The 26,036-nt window shown below is 48.2% G+C and overlaps 1 protein-coding gene across 6 annotated transcripts in view; it reads right to left on the reverse strand.

Moving 5' to 3' along the window:
* Window positions 1-26,036, reverse strand: part of SRPK2 (SRSF protein kinase 2) — a 269,280-nt gene that overhangs the window by 11,483 nt on the left and 231,761 nt on the right. For 3 of the 6 annotated variants that reach the window (XM_062214694.1, XM_062214849.1, XM_062214618.1), the window contains 9 exons: window positions 22,637-22,802; window positions 21,188-21,213; window positions 19,785-20,031; window positions 18,749-19,231; window positions 8,129-8,229; window positions 7,907-8,014; window positions 4,104-4,173; window positions 3,361-3,453; window positions 2,881-2,973 (listed from right to left, as the gene is read on the reverse strand). In XM_062214694.1, the coding sequence (XP_062070678.1) occupies window positions 2,881-2,973; window positions 3,361-3,453; window positions 4,104-4,173; window positions 7,907-8,014; window positions 8,129-8,229; window positions 18,749-19,231; window positions 19,785-20,031; window positions 21,188-21,213; window positions 22,637-22,802 (1,387 nt within the window). The remainder of the gene's footprint in view (window positions 1-2,880; window positions 2,974-3,360; window positions 3,454-4,103; window positions 4,174-7,906; window positions 8,015-8,128; window positions 8,230-18,748; window positions 19,232-19,784; window positions 20,032-21,187; window positions 21,214-22,636; window positions 22,803-26,036) is intronic. The other 3 variants (XM_062214774.1, XM_062215005.1, XM_062214918.1) reach the window with 2 other exon arrangements.

The raw sequence follows: 26,036 nt of genomic DNA on the forward strand, positions 1-26,036 counted from the left end.
ATGCTGTCTACTCACTCACCGGCTGACAGTGTTTCCTGTTTGTAACTCTGCTTTAGCAACAGCAGCTACTCCTCTCACCCCAGAGAACCCAAGGAGCTGAGAGAGCTCCTGTCAGACTCCTCTCCAGCTGCACCCGCTTGGCAAATGCGACTGTGGCAAGCTAAGTTTCAATCTGGTTTTCTCTTGATTCGTTTTGGTACAAAAGTATTTTGGAAAAAAACCTTACATGGATACACTTTAAGATTTCATTATCTCCAAAATATATATCCAGACATTAACTGAGAGGCCACATCGAAACCATCCCCACTCATAAGGGATGTGGTGAAATCTATTTTCACGAGTGGCCCTCACTTCTCTTCACCCCAAATCGCTTCTACTCTTCACATAAACAATTATCAGCAAAGAACTTAGGTCCCAAGCCCTCGTCTTTCAGGGGGTTTCTCAGCTAGTCATGAATGCTTCCTCAGAGTCTAAGAAGGGAAGAAAGGAATCTGGTCAACACGGCAACACTGAGTCCAAATGCGTGTTAACTCCTAGGCCACCTTCCAACAAGAGGCTCAGAAAGAATCAGGCACACAGTCCTAAAGTGCAAGTGAGGGTGACAACAGTGTCCGGCAGCCACAAATCTGCACAGCTGTGCCAGGAGCAAAGCCAGCGTAAAAGCTGCCTCCCAGCCAGGAGGGTGCCAGGGCACGGCTCCCGACCCCACCCCTACCCTGCCAACTGGATAAGGGTCATCCAGGCATCACTGTTCAACCTGTGCCTTGAAGGGGTGCCTGCCCAATAGGTGAAGAAAGGTTCTAACTCTGCTCCTGCTTCTGGGCCAGCATTCAGCGGGCGAGGGCCTCAGGTCTCAGCTCCAAGCCAGTGGCAAAGCCCATGAGTAACAAAAGCCTAAGAGCAGCTGCCTCCAGGAGGAAGTCAGGACCAGCACCTTCCAGTAACCCAAGTGACTTGTTTTGTCATCATGGAAGCAGTGTCTTCTGCCCCTCTTCCCCACTGTACACAGTATATGGTGCTCAATCCTTGCCCCCCACCCCCACCACCACCAGGCACCAGTCCCATGACAGTGGATAAATAAGAGATACAGAGCCTGGTCCTGGTCATGGAGTGGCTTTGCCAATTGTAGGTCCTCAGTGGCAGGCAACAGATCCCTGTGGTGGGGAAAGAGGGTTCCAACCCCTGCAACAGAAACCCGCTGCAACTGCCCCCAAGAGAGGGGCAGGTGCTACAGCACTACCTCCGGGCTCTTCTCCCACTTTTGGGGCATCACCAGGCTGAGGTTCTCTACTTCCACGGCAGGCCAGGCTGATAACTCACAGGCCACCTATCACCCAAGTCACCTCTGACCATGAACAGGCTGTCTCTCACAAACCCTGGAACTGCCCAGAAACGTGGCAAGAGGAGCCTGCCTCTCCAAGCCACACAGAATCCTACAAGATCCAGAGCTCTTCCTCACTTCAGCCATTTTCAAATAAACATTTCTGGAACTTTCCAGTGGAAACTTGGTCTGCAGAGTCACGAGCTTCCAGTGGCTGCTGTTCACAACTCTGCCTTAACAGTAACAAGTCCTGCCGTGCCAAGGGCTGCCTGGGCAACCTCTCACGCATCTTCTAACAATTCCCCAACTCGAATCCCCTGCCCACAGACAAGGAAGCCTCGGTTTAAAGATGACCTGCCATGTCCCTCACCGCAAGTTTAAACCCCAGTGCTACCACTGCACAGCCTGGCAGCTCTGGGAGCATCTGTGCTGGGAGGGAAGCCCGGCACCTGGCTCCTGGGGCCCAGACTCAAGGCTGGGATGCTCAAAACCAGAAACGCATGCCGGTGCTCTGACAAATGGCTTTTCCTGACCATTTCTTTTCCTGTTATGTCTTACAAAGGTAATGAGAAAAAGGCCTACACTTCATGACTAATGCGCAAAAGTAGCCTGCAGTGGGGGAGCTGGGGAAGCTGAGGCAGGGTTAAGGTGCCTGGAGTGGGCAGGAGGGTCAGTCCTCAGGCCTTGCCCATGTCACACGGCACAGGGCAATGTGACTTACAGGACTAAAGCAGGCCTGCCAAGTGGACATCACCCGGTGGGAACACAGGATTACTGCTCCACCAGAACCCCTGATCTCACAGGCAAGAAGCCAGACTGCCTCTCCAAACTTAGCTGAAGCAGGACAGACTTCCATACATTTCTACAAACTCCATGACCTACACACATCAACTCTGAAAGTTCTTTCCTAAAGGAGGCTGTGACCAAAAATACACACGCACACACACACACAAGCTGAATTCAGAGGACCGGAATGTCCATCACAGGAACAATCTAATAGCACTTGGGAGGACGTCTTGAAAAATAAACAAATAATTCCTGGGTTTCTGGGGATGTTTTCCAACTGAATCAGTGATAACTGCAACATACAGCCTATCATTAACAGTGTGAATGAACACAAAGGGAAAACAGGGCTGGATCTACAGGGATCTGATGTGCGTGGGACCTCACAGGCCCAGGCCAAGTGGAGGGCACCTGGGGACACTCATGAAGCGCGGGTCTCCAGACTGCCTCTGTCGAACACAGAAAATGGCAGGTATAGTCGAGCTGGTCTCTAAAAATCACTTACACTCCCTTTTACAAGTACCTGAATACTCAGATACGTGCTGGGAGGCAGAGAGGAGGTGGAGGAGAGAAAGGATTTTAGGAAGTTGTTCTCTTACAAAATTCTCATTCCACAGATTATCAGCTGGTTCAGCGTTAATTCTTGAGAGCTTTCTTCAGCAGAATTCCCCTGTAGTGAAAGTCCAGATCTTTCTCCACTGCCCAAACACGAATGCACAATTTCTCCTTTTGGGAGAGGATTATGCTGAAAATTAGTGTTGCATAAATACCGTTACCTTTTCTGGTGAAAAACTCCTTGGAATATTTCCCCAACATAGCGTATTTTCGAGGGACTTTCCCCAGCAGTTCAATGATCAATGCTATGTGATCTGCATTGGGAAACATTGCCAGCAAAACAGAAACACACGACAGTTTAATCAGTACACTGCATGCAGACGCTACCACCGCCCGCGCAGACAGAAACAGAGCGCGACCTGAAGATCAAAAGCACAGGCTCTCCCCATGCAGCCAGATTCAGGACCCAGAGCTTGGGGGCAGCCAGTGGTCAAGGGCCCCCAAAGAGGGGGCAGTCACACGGTGACTGCAGCCTGGGGCCAATGCAGTCTTCCGGGACAACTTTTAAATCAGCATAGGAATCCTGCTGGGTTGCCTTTTGAATTTAGAAGAAATGCCTTTGTCACCATTAATGCTATAATCAACAGCTGCCATTCGTTTCTGTCTGCATCGTGGCGCTTTTCAAAAAGAAGAGGTACTACCTCTGCGATTGAAGAATTCCCGAGAATACTTTCCAGATAGAGCAAAGTGCCTTGGGATACTGCCTAGCAGCTCTATGATGTGGGCTATGTGGTCTATGGAGGAGAGAAAAAAAGGAGATGGGAATGGGAGGGGCAGAGGGAAGGATGGGACAAAAGAAGAGGGAAAAAATTGAAATTAGTAAAAACTCAGAATAGATTCAAATCAACAATGTCTGCAGCACATCCATGCAGAGGCTGGCGGGCCTGGCGGGCCGCAGGCACCATCTGGAGCAGAAACAGTGACTGATGCCAGCTCACCCCAGGCCACCTCAGCATCGCAAGCAAATCAAGCATGGAGATGGTCAGGCGCACAGATGGAATTCAGGCCAGAATTCCCAGGTTTTCAACTCAGCTCCCAAACAGGACAGAGAAATGGGCAGCAGATCAGCGGGCAAAAGGACCGCAGAGCAGCTCCAGAGTCCGCACAGTCTCGCCTCTTCTGGCTGGCCAGGCTCCTGCCGGTGGGAAGCCAGCAGGAGAGATGGACTCGGGCCCTGAGGGCTCTCCGCAGTGCCGCCTGGGGCCTGAAGCCTCTGCCCATTCACTGAAGCTGAGGGGGCTTCAAACTCAAAGGAAAGGCATCTGAATTTGGTGTTTGAAAACCCAAATATGGCCCTATTTCAGGCTAAAAACACAATCCCCTGCAGGAGTTCAGGGCTGGGAGCAGACTCAGACAGGGGTGTTCAGCGGGCAGCAGGACTCACCTTCATCTCTGGAATAGTCCTCCCCAGAATGTGGTTCGAACAAATAATCTCCTGTTGCCAGCTCAAATGCCTAGGACACAACAGATGATATGCTAAGCACTTCACAGATGCTGGCCCCACGTCCCCAGCTTTCTTCCTCTCCTCATACAAGAGACCCGCACCGCATGTGCATCTGAATCAAACCACAGAGCCTCCTACAAAGGCTGAGCACAGCTGTTCTTCCAAAAAGTTCAGAGCAGTGCCTGGAATGTTCTCCAGTCTCTTCTAGTGGAAGCCGTACGGGCTACGGACTCCCTCTTCTAGTGGAAGCCGTACGGGCTACGGACTCCCTTCCCCTCGCAGGAGACAAGGTCGAGGCACCGGTGAGTCAGCAGCACTGTGGGCAGGCCTGGTAGATGGAGGCAGCCACTCGCTCTGTACATGCCAGAACGAGGCTTCAGCCAGGCCTGCCACACTCCAGAGACAGCCCTCAACTGCATGCTATCAGAGTCCTTAAGTAGACACGTTGCTCTCTGTAAGCAAAGACCTTTGTGTATTAATAATCAAAGACTATCTTCATCACCTCATTGTCTATCTTCATCATTTCATTCATTCTGCCTCAACCAACAGACAACCTAAAACCAAAAAAAGACCCCTCTTCCTTCATCCTCAGGGCCAGATGAGGCGCACTGCCTGGCACGCTGTGGATATGACTGTGGGCGTCATGAAGAGCTGCTTCCTGTGCTACTGTTGGCTAACCCTAGGCATGCTGGTGTGTGGGAAAGGCCATTTGTATCCCTTCTCCTGCTCTCTGTAAAAAAGCTCAGGACCACAAGTTTAATTTGCTAATGATATACAAAGACAGCAATCATTACTGCTCTGTGGCCGAGTGTCCACAAATGAAAGGATAAAAAGAACACACAAAAGCCCATTTCTATTTTGATGAGACAAAATCCACACTTCTATTTTGATGAGACTGTGCTATTGTGAGACGTCCTCAGGGCCAGGCTCCTCCTTCACTGAAGGCTGGATCAGGGTGCGTCCCCAGAGAGGAACATGAAAACCCAGCTGGGCCAGAGAGGTCCTGGGGAGCCACTTGGAGTGAGTTTCAGCAAGAGTGCCTGATGTGTCTGGAGCCCGTCCTTGACACCTATGCTGGCTATATCCTTTCACTTTCAAAATTATTTTCATCTGGGTGTGTATGCTTTGTGCTGCCTAATAGCAGAGTACATTAGCTGAATGTTCTTTAAAAGATGACTCTTTTGATTAGCAACCGTGTATATCACCAGCAAAATCCCAGAAGAAACCCATCAATGAAAGCTTTTTTTGAAAAGGAAGGAAGAAGGTGAAGGCTCCCCCATCATGTTCTCTAGGCCTGCTTCTTGGAGGGGCAGCTCGATTTTTCTGATAACAATACGCACAACACAGCAAGTGCACGGAACTATAAAAACATCAGCTTCTGTACTTTACAAGATGCTTTTATGCTGGTAGCTATAAGAATATGAAAGGAAAATCACTCTCAAGATAACCTGTATTACTATTTAATACCTGGGAATGTTTGGTGATTCCCTGTACACTTAGCTCAGTCCCCAGGGAGGGATGAGCCCTGGACCAAGCTCTTGGAGACCAAACGTCTCTTTCCTGAAATGCCCGCCCAGGTGAGTCAGGGGTGGGAAAGCACCGCCTCCTCTCTACCAGGTTCTCCAGGAAGAAGAAAGGGACTCCCAGTAGGGCTGGAGTGCAGGCTTGTCCCCTTCCAAGAAGCAATGGTCGGGGGCAGGGAGCCTCAAGAGTGGCCTTAGCAGCACTGGCTGGGGAAGGAGGGGAAGGGGGAGGTGGGAGGAGAGCCGGAAGGAATGCTCTTCCTCACGAGTGCTCACTGACATGAATGCCACCATGTCTGCGGCAACCACATTTCAAGAAGGCTGGGAGAACAAGGGCGTTTGGTGAAGACAAACCCTTACCTATGGAAGGCAAGGGGGATGACCCGGTACAGAGCCACACTGATAGCTCCACCAGCCATCTTGCTACATTTGCGATCCTGTCCTGGTTTTCTGGTTGTTATCACCGATATGAGAAGCCAAAGATTTCACAGCTGAAAGAGTTCTCCAAGCCTAACACGGGGCAGCACTGAAACCCCCCCTCCCCCGCTGTTGCTTGGGGCGCATGCTCGCGCGTCCTGAAATGCCCCACAGCTCCCTGCAGCCCGCATGGTTCAAAGTGCTGCTTTCCCCCTGGCCTGAGCCCTACCACCCACGTGTCCAGCCTCCACCTCGGCTGGCCTCAGGACTTACACAGAATGTGAGGCATCTGCCTCCTCCACACAGCAGTCTCCAAGTTCAAAGGCACCACCACAAGCCCTCCAATGCTTTCAGCCCTTCTCACCATGGCCCAGCCAAAGCAGGGACTCGGTGTTTGATGTTCACTCAACAGCTCTGTACATTTTTGCCAATTTTAAAATCGGCTGATGTCACTCATCAGAGCAAGGAGGGATTCGAGGCCACAGGGCAGGCCCTACCCGCCCTTGCTGTGTTGGCCTCAAATCATCCCCTTGAACGACGCAGAGCACAGAGCTCTGCGCACACCATCCAGCACTATGTGCCTAACACAGCGCTTCTGCTGCAGCACAAACGGGCATAAAATTCAGTGAGTCCGTAAGAACTATTCAATTACCCTTAGAAAAACAAAACTACCACATTTATTCTACATTGCATTTTTCAGTGAGAAGACAAATACTAAGCTCCATCCACAGCCTCTCATTTAAGTGTTAGAGGAGGGGCCGGCGCATGGCTCACTAGGCTAATCCTCCGCCTGCGGTGCCGGCATCCCATATGGGCCCCGGGTTCTAGTCCCAGTTGCTCCTCTTCCAGTCCAGCTCTCTGCTGTGGCCTGGGAAGGCAGCGGAGGATGGCCCAGGTGCTTGGGCCCTGCACCCGCATGGGAGACCAGGAGGAGGTGCCTGGCTCCAGGCTTAGGATCAGCGCAGCGCTGGCAGTAACGGCCATTTGGGGGGTGAACCAACAGAAAGAAGACCTTTCTCTCTGTCTCACTGTCTGTAACTCTGTCAAATAAATAAATAAAAATCTAAAAAAAAAAAAAAAAAAGTGTGAAACAGGACAAGCACAGCACCCCACACTAAGCCACACATCCAAGCCCTGCCTCTTCCAGCCCAGGATCAACAAAGCAAAGGCACAGAGAGAAAGGGCCCAGGCTTCCAGGACCCAGTGTGGGGTGGACGGAACGGCCGGGAGACACCCAGTGGGGCTGGGAGAAGAGTCACCCACAACCAAGCTGGTGAAGCGCAAACCTGCAGCAGAAATGGGTCTGTTACACGGCACAAGGGGCCAGGTGCCCCACAGCCCTGAGCAGGAAATACGTTCTCCTCACGAGCGCCCAGGCATCGCAGGACAGACAATATGCCAGCACACTCTCTAGCGTGTGCTCTATATGGGGAGAGACACTTGGCTTTGGTGTAGAGAAAGCCCTTGGAGACGAGGCGTTCCGCATCTCCGGTGGGTGTGGGAGAGGCCAGTGGGAAGGACTGCAGACTCTCAGCCGAGGTGACCTTCTCCCCAGGCCTGAGGGAGGGGAGGGATCTGGCAGCCAAGATCAATGACCTCAAGTCCTGCGTCACCACAGCCCTTAGATTCCCAGGGCGGGGACTGCCTTAACGAGAGTGCAGCTCATAAGCCCAATAAAACCAACCCTCCCAGGGTACACCTGGGAAGAACTCTTCCACCATGGACGACTCTAATCCTCAGAACTGAGACCATCTGCCCATCCCAATGCCAATTCACAAAGAAAATGGCCAAGGCCGCTCTTACCATGCACGCCGTACTCCAAATGTCAGCAGGTGTACTGTAACCTGCGCCTATCAAAACCTCTATGGACCTATACTGCCGCGTCTGGATGTCTTCTGTGAAGTGTTTATGCTGGAAAGGAACACGTGCATTACCATGGGGAAACAGAGGCATTAGCACAGAAAGAAATGTCTCTTCTCACACAGATTCACCACCAAAATGTTTTAGAAAGCAAACTCTACTTACCACCCAACAAGCATTTCCCAGGTCAGCAATTTTTACTCTAATTTTATCTGCATTCCGAGGATCCAGGGGGTTCACCAACAAGTCAGCTGCTCGGGTTTTTGCTGGCGTGAGCAAACAGCAGGACGTTAGTGATTAGGACAACGGCTCGCCTGTGTGAACACAACATTGCCAGGCAGACTCTCCTTTTTAGAAGGGGGTAGGGGGTGGTCATTTGAGCCTGGAATCTGAAGTTCAACTCTAGAGGATTACAAATTCTCAGTCTTTATCTCTGGAAAATAGTCCACAAAAGAGAGCAAACTAGACCGCCTAAGGGCCCCTTGGATAGTCTGACCCTTTCTCCTTTCATCCCTGACTCCTCGGTGTCTCCGTCAGTCCTAGAACAGCCAGCCTCGTTCTCAGCCTGCATCTGTGTGGCTGTTCAACATATGGGAACTCATCCATTATCGGCCATTCGTAGCTGGTAGCCCATGGCCCGCTGGTGCACTACCACTGCAAGGAACCCCCAGGCAGCAGTGTGGTTCACCTGCTACCTGCATCCCCACTACAGCTTCTCCTACTTAGGCTGAGCAGACACAAGCCTCAAGGGCTAGCTGACAGCTATTCTAACACCTACAGATCACAGGCAGGGACTAATCTATTCTGGCTCAGTTTCAGATAAGGAATATGCCTGAACAGAGGTCTCCAGAGATGGCCTAGAGGCTGCTCATGAACTTGTGACAGGGCTCAGGTCACTCTGAATTCCAGGTGACTTAGAGCTTTGGGGCCAGAAGAGCTTCTCAGGTCTGTATCGCGGCTGTACCACACATTTAAATCACAGGGCAAGTGACAAAGAAAAATAACTTGGTGAGGCCCAAAAGAACATCTTAAAGTGAGGCAGCACCTTCATCACCAAACCTCAAAGTGACCTAGGAGCTGAGATTTCTGGTGAGGATGAAATGTAACCATGGCTTTTATTTATTTTAGAAGTGACTCTGAAATGGTATTTATAGACTCAACAGAAAAGCCTGCTCCATGCAGAATCCTGAACACCCACCTCGGAGAGCCCTTTTGTTCACTCTGAGCTGAGCCCTACTAAAATGAAAGCCGCAGCTTTGTGGGTGCACAGAGCTGCAGAGGCCCTGCCCAAAAACAGGCTTGCTTCCTCGGCAAGCCCTGCACAAGCAGGGAGCCAGCCTTGCTGACAGTCAGCGGGTGTGTGACTGGCAGCCCCCAGGGAACGCTAAGAGAATTCTGGCTGACTTCTGGCTCTCAAGAGTTGTTCCTCAGACTTGTGGACTGATCTGGCCTGGCCAAGCTCAGTGGCTCCCTTTGTGCTACTTGCCCTAGCCTTTATCCGTCTGCGTGAGGATGCGGAGCCACGCTGCAGCCCCTTGGGAGGGCAGGTATGCGCCAAGGAAGACACAGGGGACACTCAGGAAACAAGAACGCAGGCAGCACAAGCACCCACAGGAGAGGGTGAAACGTATCCGTGGATAACAGAATAGAGCTACAGGATACACACCCGGGGGACAGAATGACAATGCCAGATGGTCCCTCCTGTCACTTAACCAAGGGGAGTCACCAGGAACAACAATGGAATCTGAGGCTTGCTGAACTGAACTCTAAGTTTTAATGCCTCCAAGTTCAAAGACTGGCAAATGACAAACTTCGAGGCTCAGTTTTCAGGAGAGGAGGAAGAGGAAGAGAAAGGAGCCACCCCCTTCTGACCACAGAAACAATAAACTCCAAACACACAGGAGAGTTAAGGCAACATCTGGCTAACTGGCCAGCTCCAAGGCTCTGCTGTGCCAGGAACAGCCAAGACCCACCCATGCCAGGGGCCACTGGAGGCCTGGGGAGCTCCCCCAACACACACCATGATGCAGATCAAAGTTCTGGTGAGGGAACAGGGCGGAGCTACACAGATGTCCTTGCCCCCACCACCCCCAGGGAGATTTCATTTCCTTTTCCCATACTGACCCTGAGCGTCAGTTGTTGTCTGAGGGTACCCTAGTGGAAGGAGGTGACTTGTAACCTGCTACCCACTCCTAGTTGTTTCTAAAGACACCTGCCAAGAGCTGCATAATTCAATTAAGCAGGAGGAAATACAATTTCAAAGCCACATCACACACAGGTAAGTACCCTTTCTTTGTATCCCCACACAGAATCTCTTTGGTGACATGCTGCTCTGCTCCTGGTTCAGATCTGTAAAGAACTGCCTGGCCCACAATGCACTGCAAGTGACAGGAGGCAATTTCTCTAATCATTTAATTGTGTAAGAATACAACCATAACAGTTATTTCTGACTTTCTTTTCCTTCATGATGGCTCCTGTGCAAGTTTCCCTTACCGTAGCACTCCAAAAAGCCAGTGAGCACTCGGCTTTGCTGGGAGCAATCACCTCCCCTGATGAAGTCGCCCCTGCAGCCTGTCCCAGCCCTGCTCTTACTGATAAGGGAAACAGGACAATCTGGAGCTGTCTTCCTACCAAACAGAAGGCTTGCCAGCAGCACTCCCTTCCACCCAGGAAAGACCGCGTGGGGAGAGCTCACCTGGAAGGGGGAGGTGGAGGCTTAACTCCCTTTCTGACAAGCAGGTATCCGGGCAACTCTGTGATAATTCCACATGTGGCTGTCCCAGAAATCAGCACGACAGCACGAGTGGCCTGCCTCCGCCTCCGTGGGTGCCCAAGGCACATGTTAACTCTGCAGTTCAAGACTGCCTTCCTAGGGAAGCATGCACAACCTCTATACGGTGGAGATTCAGCACCAGGCCCTAGGAAGCAGCGGAGCGAGGAGACTTAACGCCAGCAACAGAGCTACTGAGGCCCCTCTATGTGCTCCATGTGCCTCAGCACTGGGAACGCAGCATGAAGAAAAGCACACACTTCACACTGGGAACTGTGTGGACCAGCTGGACACCAGGGCAACCAAAGAGGTAACTCATCTGTGCACCGTGTCAGGCAGCTGTGTGCACTATGATCAAAAACAGCACAGAGAGATGGATAAGCATGCTCAGAAGAGTTTTTTTTCTAAAAATGAGACATTTAAAAAGGCCTGAATAAAGGAAGTTATGTAGGGGAGAAAAGACAAGAATCTTGTGCAAAGGCCCTGTGGCAGAAACAAGCTCATGATTCTGAGGCATTTTAGGAAGCAGTCAATGCGAACGATGGAGAATGAGTCCGGCAAACAGAGAGAGGGGTGACGGCAGAGGGAACAGATCGCGGACAGCCTGTCAGTTTCAGTGAGAAATACTGCGGAACATGGCTTTATGTGACACACATTACATCATTATGTAGGGGGAAGGAGAGGATGATGGGATAGGCTTTTAGAAGATCTCTCTGCGGTCCAGCGCTTTGGTGCAGCAGGTTAAAGCCATGGCCTACAGCGCTGGCATCCCACGTAGGCGCTGGTTCGAGTCCCAGCTGCTCCCATCCTATCCAGCTCTCTGCTATGGTCTGGGAAAGCAGTAGAGGATGGGCCAAGTGCCTGGGCCCTGCACCCGCATGGGAGACCTGGAGGAAGCTCCTGGCTTCAGATCAGCTTAGCTATGGCCATTGCGGCCATTTGGGGAGTGAACCAGCAGATGGAAGACCTCTCTCTCTCTCTCTCTGGCTCTACCTCTCTGTGTCTCTGTCTTTCAAATAAATAAAATCTTAGGAAAAAAAAAAGAAAAGAAAAGATAGATCTCTCTGGTCTGTTAGAGAGAGATCACGTTAGGGAACAAGGATTGGTGTGAGACAAGTCTGTGGGCTGTATTACAGCAGCACAGGCTGGGCTAACAGTCACTGCATGACAAATGAACAGACTAAACATAACGCCCAGCAGGCAAAATCAGCAACACCCTTGTTCCAGGGCCTTTGTCCTTGAGAGGGGAATAGTCAAGGTATGTGCTCCCACTCTAGCCGCTAACAGAAGAGAACTCTGCCCTCTCCTGCCCACCTGCCCACTTACTCATAGGAACAAGTCTTACGTTCTTAAGCACGGCTCCAACCTTTTCTCCACTACTTGCCAATGTATACACCCTAGTCTAATGATAAGGACTGAAACAAACTCTCAATGAAACTTGTCTTGCCTCATGTTCATGTAGTGCCTGTTGACAACTACCAGCCCCCAGGCCACACCCCTTTCCATGAAGGAAACAAAAAACAGCTCCCTGAGGGGAAGATGTACAGGGTGATCAAGTGACCATTCTGTAAGCAAAAACTGAGCATCTCTCCAAAAATGATCACATAAGGAGACCCTATCTCTGCTGCATCACTAGAATTTTTTTTTTTTTTTTTTGAAGATTTATTTTGGCCGGTGCTGTGGCACAGCAGGTTAAGCATCTGCCTGTGGCTCCAGCATCCCACATGGGTGCTGGTTCAAGTCCTGGCTGCTCCACTTCTGATTCAGCTCTCTGCTATGGCCTGGGAAAGCAGCAGAAGATGGCCCAAGTGCCTGGGTCCCTGCACCCACATGGGAGACCCAGAAGAAGCTCCTGGCAGTTCCTGCCATTGCGGCCACTTGGGGAGTGAACCAGCAGATGGAAGACCTTTCTGTCTGTAACTATGCCTGTCAAGTAAATAAATAAATCTTAAAACAGAAAAGATTTATTTGATTTAGTTGAAAGGCAGAGTTGGAGAGGGCGTGGGAGCTGCAGGCAGAGGGGAGAGAGAGAGAGAAAGAAAAGAGAGATCTATCCACTGGTTCATTGCCCAAATGGCCATAACAGCTGGAGTTGGGCCAATCCGAAGCCATGAGCTTCATTCAGGTCTCCCATGTGGGTGCATGGGCCCAAGGACTTGGGTCATCTCCCACTGTTTTCCCAGGCACATTAACAGGGAGTTGGATCAGAAGCAGAGACTCTAACTGGCACCTATATGGAATGCCGGCATTGTAGGCAGCTACCTAACCCGCTATACCACAGTAACGGGCCTTGCATCCCTAGAATTTAACTATACTGACAACTTTTCTGGGTAAGAGGCTGGGATCAGTGAGAAACACCAATTCCTATTTCTTTCTTTTTAAAATTTATCCAAAAGGCAGAGAAAGAGGGAGAGACAGAGAAAAAAAGATCTTCCACCCACTGGTTCATTCCCCAAATGGCATCAACAGCCTGGGCTTATTCAGGCGAAGTCAGGGGCCAGGAGCTCCATCCGGTCTCCCATATGGGTGGCAAGGGGCCCAAGTACTTGAGTCATATTCCGCGATTTTCCCAGGCACATCAGCAGGGAGCTGGATCGGAAGCGGAGCAGCCAGGACTCAAACTGCACTCGAATGGGGGATGTCAGTGTTACAAGCAGGATAGTTTAACCTACCTCGCCACAATGCCAGCCACAAGAATTCCCATTTCTACCTGATGCAGCTGATGGGGCTACTGCGGATGGTATGTGTGTTAGGCAGAGTAAAGCTGATCACGAATGGAAAACTGGGAGAAAGGAAAGAGTCGAAGACTAGAACCAGATGTCACTCATAACATGATCTCAGCAGTGATTGCAATACTATGGTTATTGGGGCTGGCGCTGTGGCTTAGCAGGTAAAGCCACTGCCTGCAGTGCTGGCTAGAATCCTGGCTGCTCCCCTTCCGATCCAGCTCTCTGCTATGGCCCGGAAAAGCAGTAGAAGATGGCCCAAGTCCTTGGGTCCCTGCACCTGTGTGGGAGACCAGGACGAAGCTCCTGGCTTCAGATTGGCGCAGCTCCAGCTGTTTTGGCCAGTTGGGGAGTGAACCAGCAGATGGAAGACCCCCCCCCACACCCCGCACCCGACTCTCCTTCTCTGCTTCTCTGTGTAACTTGACTTTCAAACAAATAGATAAATCTTTAAAAAAAAAAAAAAAAAAGCGCAGAAGAGACGAAGCATGCCAGAGACACATGGCTAGCACACTCAGAAGGCAGTACACTGCTTATCACATGCTGGGCCAGGGTAAATGAAAACACAGCTTTAGGACAATCGAGGAAATGTGGGTTTGACTGTGACCTGACCCTCACTCTTGCCTGTGGCAATGGCATCACTGTTGTAACAGCCACATCTGTGTTCACTGTGTAGGAGAAGAGTGCAAGCTCTAACAAGAGTAGCACCCTATGTACTCTACATACGTGGCAGGCAGGGGCTGTATCAAACACACACACAAATGTGTCACTATATTATTTCTGAATTTATGAGAAGAATACACAGTTGTTTACTGTGTTTGTTTTTTTTTTTTAATTAAGATTATTTATTTGACAGACAGAGTTACGGAGGCAGAGAGAGATTCCATCTGCTGGTTCACTCCCTAGATGGCCACATGGCTGAGGCTGGGGCTGGGCCTGTCTGAAGCCAGGAGCTTCTTCTAGCTCTCCCATGTGAGTGCAGGGCCCAAGGACTTGGGCCATTCCTCTGTTCTCCCAGGCATATTAGCAGGCAGCTGGATCAGAAATGGAGTGCTCAGGTCTCCAATTGGTGCCTGCAGGAATGCCAGCACCGTAAGCAGTGGCTTTACCCACTACACTACAATGCCAGTCCATACTGTGCTATTCTTTCAAAATAAAATAAAATTAACATAATGAAATGTTCTAATTCCTTCCTGCACCCTCAGTGTGTGGGCACACAGGCTCCACTGTGGAGCAGGGGATAAATTGAGCTAATCCGTGTTATTGCAAAAACTCCCTACGGCAACTCAGAAGAGTGATCTGAAAGGTGGTGGGCTGACAGCCAGAGTGAAGGCAAAGTCGCGAGAGCAGCAAGGAGGCTCTGCAGCAGCTCAGCAGAGGTAGTGGCGACCACAGCAGGGACAAGGCAAGGAGAACGAGGAGGAGGAAGAGACACAGGGCAGGATGCTGGATTGGGGAGAAAAGAGGAACAGCAAGGCTGATGTGGGGGCACAGTGTGCTTGGCAGGTTGCCGGGGAAAGCTGTGTTCCGGTATAGACAGAGACGGAGCTGTCACATCAACAGGTGGGGAGCAGTGGCCCCTGGGCACAGGAGAGCTGGGTGAGGGAGTTCTCTCCCAGGAACGCGTGTCCTGGGTTTTCAACTTGCTCCCTCACCTCCTCTGTCTTCTCTGGTTCTCTAGGCTGTGGGTGGGGCTCACCAAGTTCTAGACAACATAGACAGCAGCCCCTGCCTGCCCACTGCTGGCCACACAACAACCCAGTAAGCTGAGTCTCTCCTTCAGCAGGGTCCACCGTGAGTCAGTTCTCTCTGGCTGCGAGTAGGGCACGTCCACTGCAGTTTGTTGATCAGCTGTTCCTCAGTACTCAAAACAGGGTCTAGCACACTGAATGAACGACTGTAGATTTGGGCATCAATCCCACACAGAAGGCAGCAGAAATCAGAAGGTAGGCTCAGGCAGCTGGTGAGAGGCTGTGGCATGGCAAAGGAGCCAGACTGAGAACAGACAGCAGGAGACATCAACATCTTAGATGCCCGAAAGACAGCAGGGTACTTCCCAGAGAAGCAGCAGGATAAAGCAGAGCCAGGACGCCAGGGGAGGCCAAGGCTGGGGTGAGGCGCCAGCAGGGTCAGCAGTGTGGGGCCACAGGTAAGCTGTGAGACAACACAGACAGGCTGGAGAGGCAGCACAGCCTTGAGCCCATCGGGAATGGTGGACAGCTCGGACAGACTGCCTGAATGCGCTTTACATACAAGCAATGTGCTCCGAGTTTAACAGCCCATCTCCATTGGGATTTTATATTTTGCCTCATCAGGAATTTTCCTCTTATCACTCATTCGTGGACCTCAATCTGAAATTCCCCCTACTTCTCCTGTTCACACTGGATTTTTCTTTTTCCAGGTCTAAACCGATATCCACTTTCTTCCCCTTCCCCATGTGCAGCCTGCTGTGGTAGACAGAGCTGGACCAGGAGCGGGACACATGGGCTCAGGGTCTACAAGTACCCACCAAGTGACTGTGCTGAGTCTTACAACTTGCATGGGCCTCACACATGACAGGCGGGAACTATCAGAGCTACTTATACTCTCTGAGGACGTCCTCATATGTTAGTCTAACTACGTGTTACATGTTTTTTATTTACCTATCCCATTTGCTTTTTTTTTTTTTTTTAAGATTTATTTGAAAGTCAGAGTTACACAGAGTAGAGGCAGAGAGCGAGAGTGAGAGAAAGAGGTCTTCTATCTGTTGGTTCACTCCCCAATTTGCCGCAATGGCCGGAGCTGCGCCAATCCATGGGCAGGAGCCAGAAGCCCCTTCCAGGTCTCCCACGCAGGTGCAGGGGCCCAAAGACTTGGGCCATCTTCCACTGCTTTCCCAGGCCATAGCAGAGAGCTGGATCGGAAGAGGAGCAGCCGGGACCAGAGCCAGAACCCATATGGGATGCTGGTGCTTTAGGCCAGGGCGTTAACCCGCTGTGTCACAGCGCCGGCCCCTCATTTACTTTATTATTTGACACAATGCTAGTAATAACCATGAGGTAGCCATTTCTTTCCTTTGATGGAGGAACAAACTGAGGATCAAATTGGTTAAGACATCAAAGACCATGGGCTGGTGTTGCGGTGCACCTGGTTTGGCTGCTGAGACTCTGTCATCTCATGAGTGCCAGTTCAAGTCCCAGCTGCTCCACTTTCAATCCAGTTTCCACATAACTGTGCCTGGAAACACAGCAAACAATGAACTAAGTGCTTGGGTCCTTGCCTCCCACATGGAAGACCCACACAGAGTTCTAGGCTCCTAGGTTCAGCCTGGCCCAGCCCTGACTGTTGTGGCCATGTAAACTAGCAGATGCAAAATTTTGCTCTTTCTGTAAGCCTGGCCTGCCTTTAAAATAAATAAAAATTTTTAAAAAAAGTCTCATAGCTATTTCTCTGGCCTAGAATTTCACTTAATGTGTTTGCAGCAACTGCCTAAGCTGCTACTTGCAAAATAATATATAAGGTATGTGATGAATTAATTTCTATAGTAATCTATGTAAATAAGCTGCCACAGTAACTGGGGGTAGGGGTAGGGGGAGGTGGTGCTGTAGTGCAGCAGGCTAAGCCACTGCGTGAAATGCCTACATCCCATATACTGGAATGCTTGGGATCAATTCATACTTTCATTTCCAATCCAGCACCTTACTTTTTTTTTTTTTTTAAGATTTTATTTTTTTATTTGAGAGGTAGAGTTATATTCAGTAAGAGGAAGAGACAGAGAGAAAGGTCTTCCCTCCACTGGTTCACTCCCCAAGTGGCTGCAACAGCCAGAGCTGTGCAGACCCGAAGCCAGGAGCCAGGAGCTTTCCCCTAGTCTCCCAGGCAGGTGCAGGGGCCCAAGGACTTGGGCCATCTTCTACTGCTTTCCCAGGCCATAGCAGAGAGCTGGATCGGAAGAGGAGCATCCAGGACTAGAACCAGTACCCATATGGGATGCCAGCAGCGCAGGTGGAGGATTAACCTACTGCGCCACGGTGCTGGCCACGAGCTCCTTACTAATATACCTGGGAGACAGAAGGTAATGGCTCAAGGACTTGAGTCCTTGCCAACCACATGGGAGACTTGGATGGAGTTCCTGGCTCCTGGATCCACCTTGGCCCAGTCCTGGCCATTTTGGCAATCTGAGGAGTCAACCAGGGGATGAAGATTTCCCTCCTCCTCCATTCCCCACTTTGCACATGTGTGCGTGCGCGCGCACACACACACACACACACTCTCTCTCTCTCTTGCTCTGCCTTTCAAATAAAAGTGAATAAACAAACATTAAAGAAAAAAAGAGCCTGCAGGGGAATCTGTAGAAAACAAAACAGCAAATCTGGAGAAAGCATGCTCCACTGCTGCCCGTTCCTAGAAGTGAACCACATCCCACATGCAGCCACCTTACAGGCTCCTTCAAGCACTCCATGGCCAGAGTAATGGTGACCAGGAGCCAAGTGAAGCACACACCCCCTCTGGACAGGCAGGTGGAGGGCGCAGGCCAGCAGCCTGCTGCAGTGGAAGGGGCCACTGGCAGGGAGCACAGCAGTTGCTCACTGTGTGTTAAGCACTCTTGTCAGCAGAGGGAGCAGAGGAGGTTTCTGAGCTTTTCCACCGTGGGCCCAAGTGGAAATCAGTGGTGATTTGCTTACTGAAGTCACTCAGCAGCATGTCACGTGACACGCTCCCGAAATAAAGATCCGAAGTAGGTCAGGGCCTCAGGTAGAGAGAGAGTAACACAAGATTCAATACACAACCTATCATCACATTTAAATCCATGCCACTTTCTCTAAAATTATTATCCCAGGCCACTCATCAAGAGCAGGGTCCTATAATCAGGAACAACTATCAGAATTATGATACTTCTTTCTCAATATAGCTAAAGAGGTGGCACCCTTTTAAAAGCAGAAACAAAAGAAAAACGAAAAATAACAATACCAGACCAAAGACGTCACAAATTATAAGCAAAATGACATACTGCAGAGGGGAGTGGCTAGATCTGGAAGGTTCTAGGAAATGTCTGATGTCACTGACTAAACATAGAAGGAGAGAAAAACCCAGAAAGGAGATTTAATTTGCTGAGACCAAGAGAAAGCCTAGCGGCACAAAATTTATTTTTAACCCATGTTGCTCCCGAGTATACAAGCAGGGCCACGAGAATGGCAAGCACACACATTCACGGCCTCACCACCTCCAGCCAGCTCCTTGCACAGAATCTGTCAAAGACACGACCCTAGGGCCACCACAGACAGACAGCTGATGGGAAGGGACACTTACTTTTTGGCAAATCCCCAGTACTAGAGGCTGAAACGGTCCTGCTTCTGTCATGGGATGGACTGCTTTCCTCTTGCTCGGTCAGTGGTGATCCCTCGGACAGCACAGAGCCGCAGGCCACAGGTTCTAAGGACCCCGAGAAGAGAGAAGTAGAAAACTCGGGAAACTGTGACTCGGGAATTTTATGTCGTCCATTTGGCAATTCACCATTGAACTGTTCATAGGAGCTGCTATACGTGTAATCACTTTCTGCATTTGGCTCATCAGGGTTATACTCCTCAGGATTTGGGCAGTCATCTTCATCATCCTCTTCTTCCTCCAGCTGCTGTTCCAGTGAGAAGGGGCCATTCTCTATATGGCCGTTGGTTTTTGGGGATTCTATCCAGGTGGGATCTAGGTTCGCAAGTTCCTGTTCAACATCGTCTTCATCTTTCTCAATGTTTTCTTTCTCGGCATCTTCTTTCTCGTCTTGGTCCTCGGCATCACCTTAAAAAGTGGATGGGTTAGAAATTAGCACCCTCTCCCTCTGTAACATGGGTGCTTACCTCCCCTTCCACAAGACTGAACCTGGCCGTGCTTCATTTATGTATCACAGAGTGAATGCCTCTTGACCCTCGGGGTAAAACCTTTAGGTTTCCTAAATCTTATTTTTTGTTTACTCACTAATTGGCCTATTCTTAGGATAAGTTAGCTTTCAGGGAAAATCTTCATTAAAAATGTTGTACTTCAATTTCCACCTTCTCCTCTGCAGCCTCCAGAAAGGGTTTTTGTGGTGCCCAACAATTAGCCAAAGCTTACTTACAAACCAAAGGAAGGACTGTCACTAGTAAGACAGACTCTGTGCTTCTCAGACATTTTCTGTACTTTAAAACCTATGCTGAGAAGTTACCATATTCCTGGCCCATATTTTGCATGTGAGGGCCCGGCCTGTCTCTGATACTGCCAATACGGAGGTGCAGGGAACGGTCTCACTAGCTGAAGAGGCAGTGTGAAGTAGGTGCAGGCCCCCAGCGCCGAGCAGCCCCCAGGCCCCACTGACCGCTGTCCTTTGCGGTCTCCTCCTCGGCGGTCTCCTCCAGCCCTGCCGCTTTTAGTTTCCCTTCTGGGCGGTATTCACCATCTTGCTCGTTGGACGGTACAGCTGAGGTGATGTTTTCTTCTATTATTTTCCTTTCAGCTTCGCGTTCCAGTTCTTCTATCTCCTGCAGGCGTTTTTCCAATAATTCTGCCTGCCTCTTCTGCTTCTTTTTCAGCTTTTTCTTTTTGTTTTTAGATATTTTTCCTATCTACAATGTTAAGAAAACACCACAGGTCAGTTCCCACCTTTTTCAAGCACCACTCAATAGTACAAGCACTGGCAGCATGGCAGATGCCAACAAACTGCTTTTCTGTGTCCTACCCACTGACAGGCACAAGCTCAGACATAAGTCCACCTTGCAGTTGGGGTTGTGGTAAAAAAAGAACTCAGTGCAGGCAGAAACCACATGTGGGGTCTACCATCAGCCCTGCTCCAGAAGGCGAGAGCTCAAACCCAAAGGACTGCACCACTGAACTCTGAAAGAACTGAAAATCCTGCAACACTCTTGGCTTTGAACAAGAAGCTCCTCTTGCAAGTTTTGCTTGCTGCTGCCTGTGTACAAAGTAACACCATCCCATCTTACTGCTGCAAACAAACAAAAACAAAACACTTGCCAAAACAGGTGTACTTCACTGTTGGTCAAACATATTCTTGGGTGTCTGGCTCTCACATGCTCAGTGTTATCAACAGCCAAGACAGGACGAACTCAAAGAAATGAGCATACAAAGTACGCTGCGGGAATGCCACAGCCATGGCCATGTGACTTGCAAGCACTGGCAGTGACAGTCTTGAGTCTTCCTCAGAACCAGCAATCTCAAGCTGCTCTAGAATTAAGAGAATGCCTTGGGCTCCTCACAGGTGAGGAAGCCCAATTACCACAGCCTCCCACCCCCACAACTTGAACTGAACTCCCACTTCAAAGTGAGGGCTGTTATACTGGATATAATGTTGTGATAGGGCCACAAAATAGGTAACACTCTCATAATTAACAACTGACTAGAAAACAAACTGGAACAAGAACTTCAGAACTTGTTCTGAACAAGAACTTCAGCAGGTAACGTGGAAGCCAACCAGAAATAACGTACATGACCTGGAAACAATCACACTTCAAACTCGATCCCTCAAACCTCACATCTCACCAGATGTGGTCAACGGCACTCCAGAAAGGACATAAGGAAGGTAGGTCTTTAATTACTGCAGCCCTGAAGAAAGCATTTCATCTTAACCCAACAGCAACTCACACAGCATTCATAAACATGTCTACTCTTCAATATGCATCAGAACATCTGTCATACTTTGGGAAACGCTATAGTAAGCAGTCCCTGATGACAAAATGAACACAGGTGTATTTGTTAAGTACTTACAGGTTTTTGCTGTGGAGCCGTACTCACTAAAACAAAATAAAATAAAATAGATGTTTAGAAGAAAATAAATACATATCTTTACATAGGTAATTCAAATTGCAAAATAAAATAATTACTATCTTTTAAAGGCTATCTAACTTGAAAAATTGTTCAAATTCAGAGCTTCTTAACCATAGGGATTCAAAGAGTTTAAGCATCTCAAATAACTGGCTTTTTTTTTTTTTTTTTTTGTTTTTTTGACAGGCAGAGTTAGACAGCGAGAGAGAGACAAAGGTCTTCCTTCTGTTGGTTTACCCCCCAAATGGCCACTACGGCCGGCACACCGCGCCAATCCGAAGCCAGGAGCCAGGTCTCCCATGTGGGTGCAGGGCTCAAGCACTTGGGCCATCCTCCACTGTCTTCCTGGGCCACAGTAGAGAGCTGGACTGGAAGAGGAGCAACTGGGACAGAATCCGGAGCCCCAACTGGGACTAGAACCCAGGGGTGCCAGCGCCGCAGGCAGAGGATTAGCCTAGTGAGCCGCGGCACCAGCCAATAACTGGCTCTTAAAAGGCACAGCAACACCATTGATCCTGAACCATTTCTCTTATCTATATAAAACTGTAAAAACAATCAACCCTAAAACACAAAAGGGTAACTTAAGAAAATGGAGAAGAGTTCACAAACAGCACATTGTCACTGAACCAAATTTGTTTGTAATCTATTTGTAAGCTTTCCACAAATGAACTAAATAAACACTGCCACAAGTATGTAGCAAGCATTCTGGAAATCCCATGATTAAATTCCTCCCAGTGTGAAGAGCCTGACAGGTTGGTTGCGCATTCTAAACCACATCCTAATCAGTAGGAAATGAGACCAGAGACAGCACACCTCCCAAAGACCCCAGTCTTGTATGCTTGCCTAGCAACTCAAGGGGCACAGACAATGTGTGTGAAGAGTGTAAGGCACAGCTGGCACTTCACGCCACCACTGAATTCTGTGAAAGCCAGAAATAAAATCCTCCATATGCCAATATTCAAGCCACTAGGTCTCCCCCACTTTCATGTCTTTTGTAACTAATTCCAAATGTACCAGTTAATTTCAATTTGATATAGCTATGTGAACTGGCGAGCTGGAGGCATTTTACAAAACTGAAGCTAGGAAAAAAATTCTCCTGACTACAGGTCAGCTACAAACCTGTTATTGTATCTAACTCTCAAAAGAACTAGGCAACTCAAGAAAATGTTCAAATGTACAGAAAGCAGCAGTTAAGCATTTAAAGGAGGACAAAGGTTAAGTAAGTACAATATTAAAATATAATTCAATTGATTTGATTAAATATAACTTAATTTCTCCTTAAGAAAAGGGTCCCAGATGTATATAGGTTTAACTCAATGGCCTTCAACGTGAGATTCTGCAAGCTCACAATGCCCCAAATAGATGGAAATGAAGCTGACTCAATTCTCTCACCTGCAGACCCTGAAGGAGGGGGAGCACCTGCTTTCTGCCATTCAGTGGCCTCGGCGGCCATTCTTCTCACATAGGCGTCATCCACACACATCAGGATGTTTTCCGGCTTTATGTCAGTGTGAATGATCTTGCATTTACTGTGCAGATAATCTAACCCTTGAAGGACCTGGTCATTGTAACAGCAAGAAAGGAGATGAGCTATTAATACCTTCATTATTTAACATTTACTTACTTTACTTGAAAAGCAGCTACAATAATCACAAAGCACAAAATTCAGCAGCCACAAAAAAGTATCTGGTAAAAGTCCCCCTCCCACCCCATCACCCAAAGGAGTCCAGCTCTCCTTCCCACAACCAACCATCGTGTATAATTTCCAGAAGCAACATATGCTCCTGGCAGCAAATGCAACCATACATGTACATCTTCAGTGCAAGTTCTACTGAAAAACAATCACATATCAGAGAGTTTATCCTCATAAGTATATATTAAATGGTTTTTAAATTTGCAACCATCACTACTATAATTTATAAGTTTCATCACCAACAAAAACAATGCCATATCCATTAGTAGTCACTCCCTGTACTCTTCCAATCCTCCTGTACCTTTTATAAAAGTGGAATCACAGAAAGTGATATTCTGTACCTGGCATGATGGCTGCAAGGTGCACTCTTGTGTAGCATGTATTAATATTTCACAACTTTTTATTAACAAGTAATAATCTACTGGATGGATACATATTGTTTTTGTTCATTCACTGGGTTGTAACCCCTTTTTAGTTATAACAAGTAATACTGCTATGCACATTCCTGTACAAATTGTAATTTCTCCTGGGCATATACCTAGCAGTGACATGGGGAGTCACATGGTAACACTGGCATCTGACAGGTGACCCGTCAAACTGTTTTTCAGAGTGGCTGCAGCATCCAATGTTCCCACCAATGTATGAGGAGCCTATGTCTTCATGTCTTCATCGTGACCAACCACTGTTTTATTTTTAACCATCCGAGTCTGTGTGAAGCAGGCTAAAATGAAGCTGGCTCAGCTTCCTCGCCTGCAGTATTTCACTGTTGTTTTAACGTTCGTGTTTCTGGTGATTAATGAAGTGCATATTTTTTTTTCAGTTATAAACATTTTTAATAAAAAAAATACAGAGTTAACAGCAAAATTACATTTTCTTTATAGTACAAATAAAAACATTTATCTCTGATATACCATCTGAAAATTCTATAATATATTCTCCAACTGATAGCTGCAATATTGTACTTCAACAAGAAGTCTCACGATTAATTCAATCATCTAGTAATAACAGACTTATCATTTCAAGTGCATATATTTTTAATACTAAAGGAAAAGAAATATTTAATTCAGATAGGAAGAAAACAGCCTGATGGTACCAGTGTTGTGGCACAGCAAGCTAAGCTGGCGCCTACAACCAATAAAGAGTGCTGGTTCAAGTCCCAGCTATTGTTTCCAATCCAGCTCTCTGCTAATGTGCCTGAGAAAGCAGCACCCCCTGCCACCCACATGGGAGACCTAGACAGAGCTCTGGCCTGGCCCAGCCTCAGCTGTTGGGACCATCTGGGGAATGAATCAGCAAATGAAGATTTTTCTCTCTCTCTCCTTTGCAAATAGATTTTTTCTTAAAAAAAAAAAAAAAAGAGGAAGAGGAAAGATGAAGAGGGGAGAGGAAGAGGAAAGATGAAGAGGGAAGAGGGGAGGGGAGGGGAGAAAAGATGCCCTGGGATAATAAAAGGAACTTGCTGAACCAAAATTCTCACAGGCTTATCACATTAAAAACAAACAAACAAACAAACAACAAAAATGGACAGCCAGTGACCTGAACAGAAAACCAATGTTTTTCTGGAATTATTTCCATTGGAGAATGAGTTTTTCAATTATTCCCAAAAACAAAAACTTATTTTTAAAATGCAGATCATTGGGCCAGCATTGTGGCAGAGCAGGTGGGCACAGGCTTGGGACCCAGCTGCTCCTCTTCCAAACCACTTTCCTGTTAATGCCTGGAAAAAGCAGTGGAGGATGATCTAAATGTTTGGGCCCTGGGACCCTGATGGGTAACCAGGAATAAGCGCCTGGCTTTGTTCTGGCCCAGTCCCAACCGTGGCAGTCATTTGGGGACTGAACTAGTGGATGCAGGATCTTTCTGATTCTTTTTCTCTCCAACTCTGCCTTTAAAATAAATACATTAAAACAAAAAATATCATGTTCCTGCACACTTAAAATTTTAGATGTTTAACATCAATACTCAAACATTAATTTAGGCATCTTGTTCAAAAGAAACAAGAAGTATGGAAAAAATTCAGAAGACACATAACATTTACCCAACACTAGAAATCTTCCAGCAAAAACCCAGTGCTTCTGTCTACCTTGAGTAGCTGGCGAAACAAATACCAGGGATAATACAACAATACTACATAGTGAGAGAGGCAATGCAGATTTTAGAAGGAAAAGGAAAACAGGAAGACTTGTCACTGAAACAGGACCAAAACCATTCAAATCATTGAAAACAGCTTTTCCTTAGGAAGAATTTTTTGCATGAATCCACTGAATGAGACAAACCACTGGTGGTGGTGAATACGTAACAATAAACAGTTTCCTGTCTTCATGCTGTTGCAATCCTGTGTCCTCTTAGAGCTTACTCATTCCTGACAGGGGGTGGCCAAAAACTAACCAAGATGAACCATGGGCATAGCAAACATGATTTAATGAGATACTGCTAAGTTCCTAGCAAGAATCAATAAAAGGAATAAAACTAGGCTAAGGAAAGACTTTTGGTTTTTAATCTAGGGGATATATATGGTTTTAGAGAATACCATATTAGAATATGCTTAAATTATATTTCAAATTTCAAAAGAACAAAAGAAAGGTATCTCTCTCTTCATTTTTGCCTTTCAAATTATAGATAAATCTTTTTTTTTAAAGATTTATTTTATTTATTTGAAAGTCAGAGAGAGAGGAGAGACAGAGAGAGAGCTCTTCCATCTGCTGGTTTACTCTCGAATTGGCCACAATGGCTGGAGCTGCACCAACCCGAAGCCAGGAGCCAGGAGCTTCTTCTGGGTCTCCCATGTGGGTGCACGGGTCCAAGGACTTGGGCCATCTTCTACTGCTTTCCCAGGCCACAGTAGAGAGCTGGATTGGAAGAAGAGCAGCCAGGACTAGAACCGGTGCCCATATGGGACGCCAGCGCTTCAGGCCAGGGCTTTAACCCACTACACCACAGCATCGGGCCCAATAAATCTTTTTTAAAAAGGGTATCTTCATGTATTTCCACAAGGAATATGGTTACATCCCTGAAGATAACACAGTTCAATGGGCCCATATGCTCTACACACTCCTACTTCCTATACCTTCCTGTGCAATTTTAACATCTGAAAAAGAG

Source organism: Lepus europaeus, chromosome 1, assembly GCF_033115175.1.
Source record: "Lepus europaeus isolate LE1 chromosome 1, mLepTim1.pri, whole genome shotgun sequence".
NCBI lineage: Eukaryota > Metazoa > Chordata > Mammalia > Lagomorpha > Leporidae > Lepus > Lepus europaeus.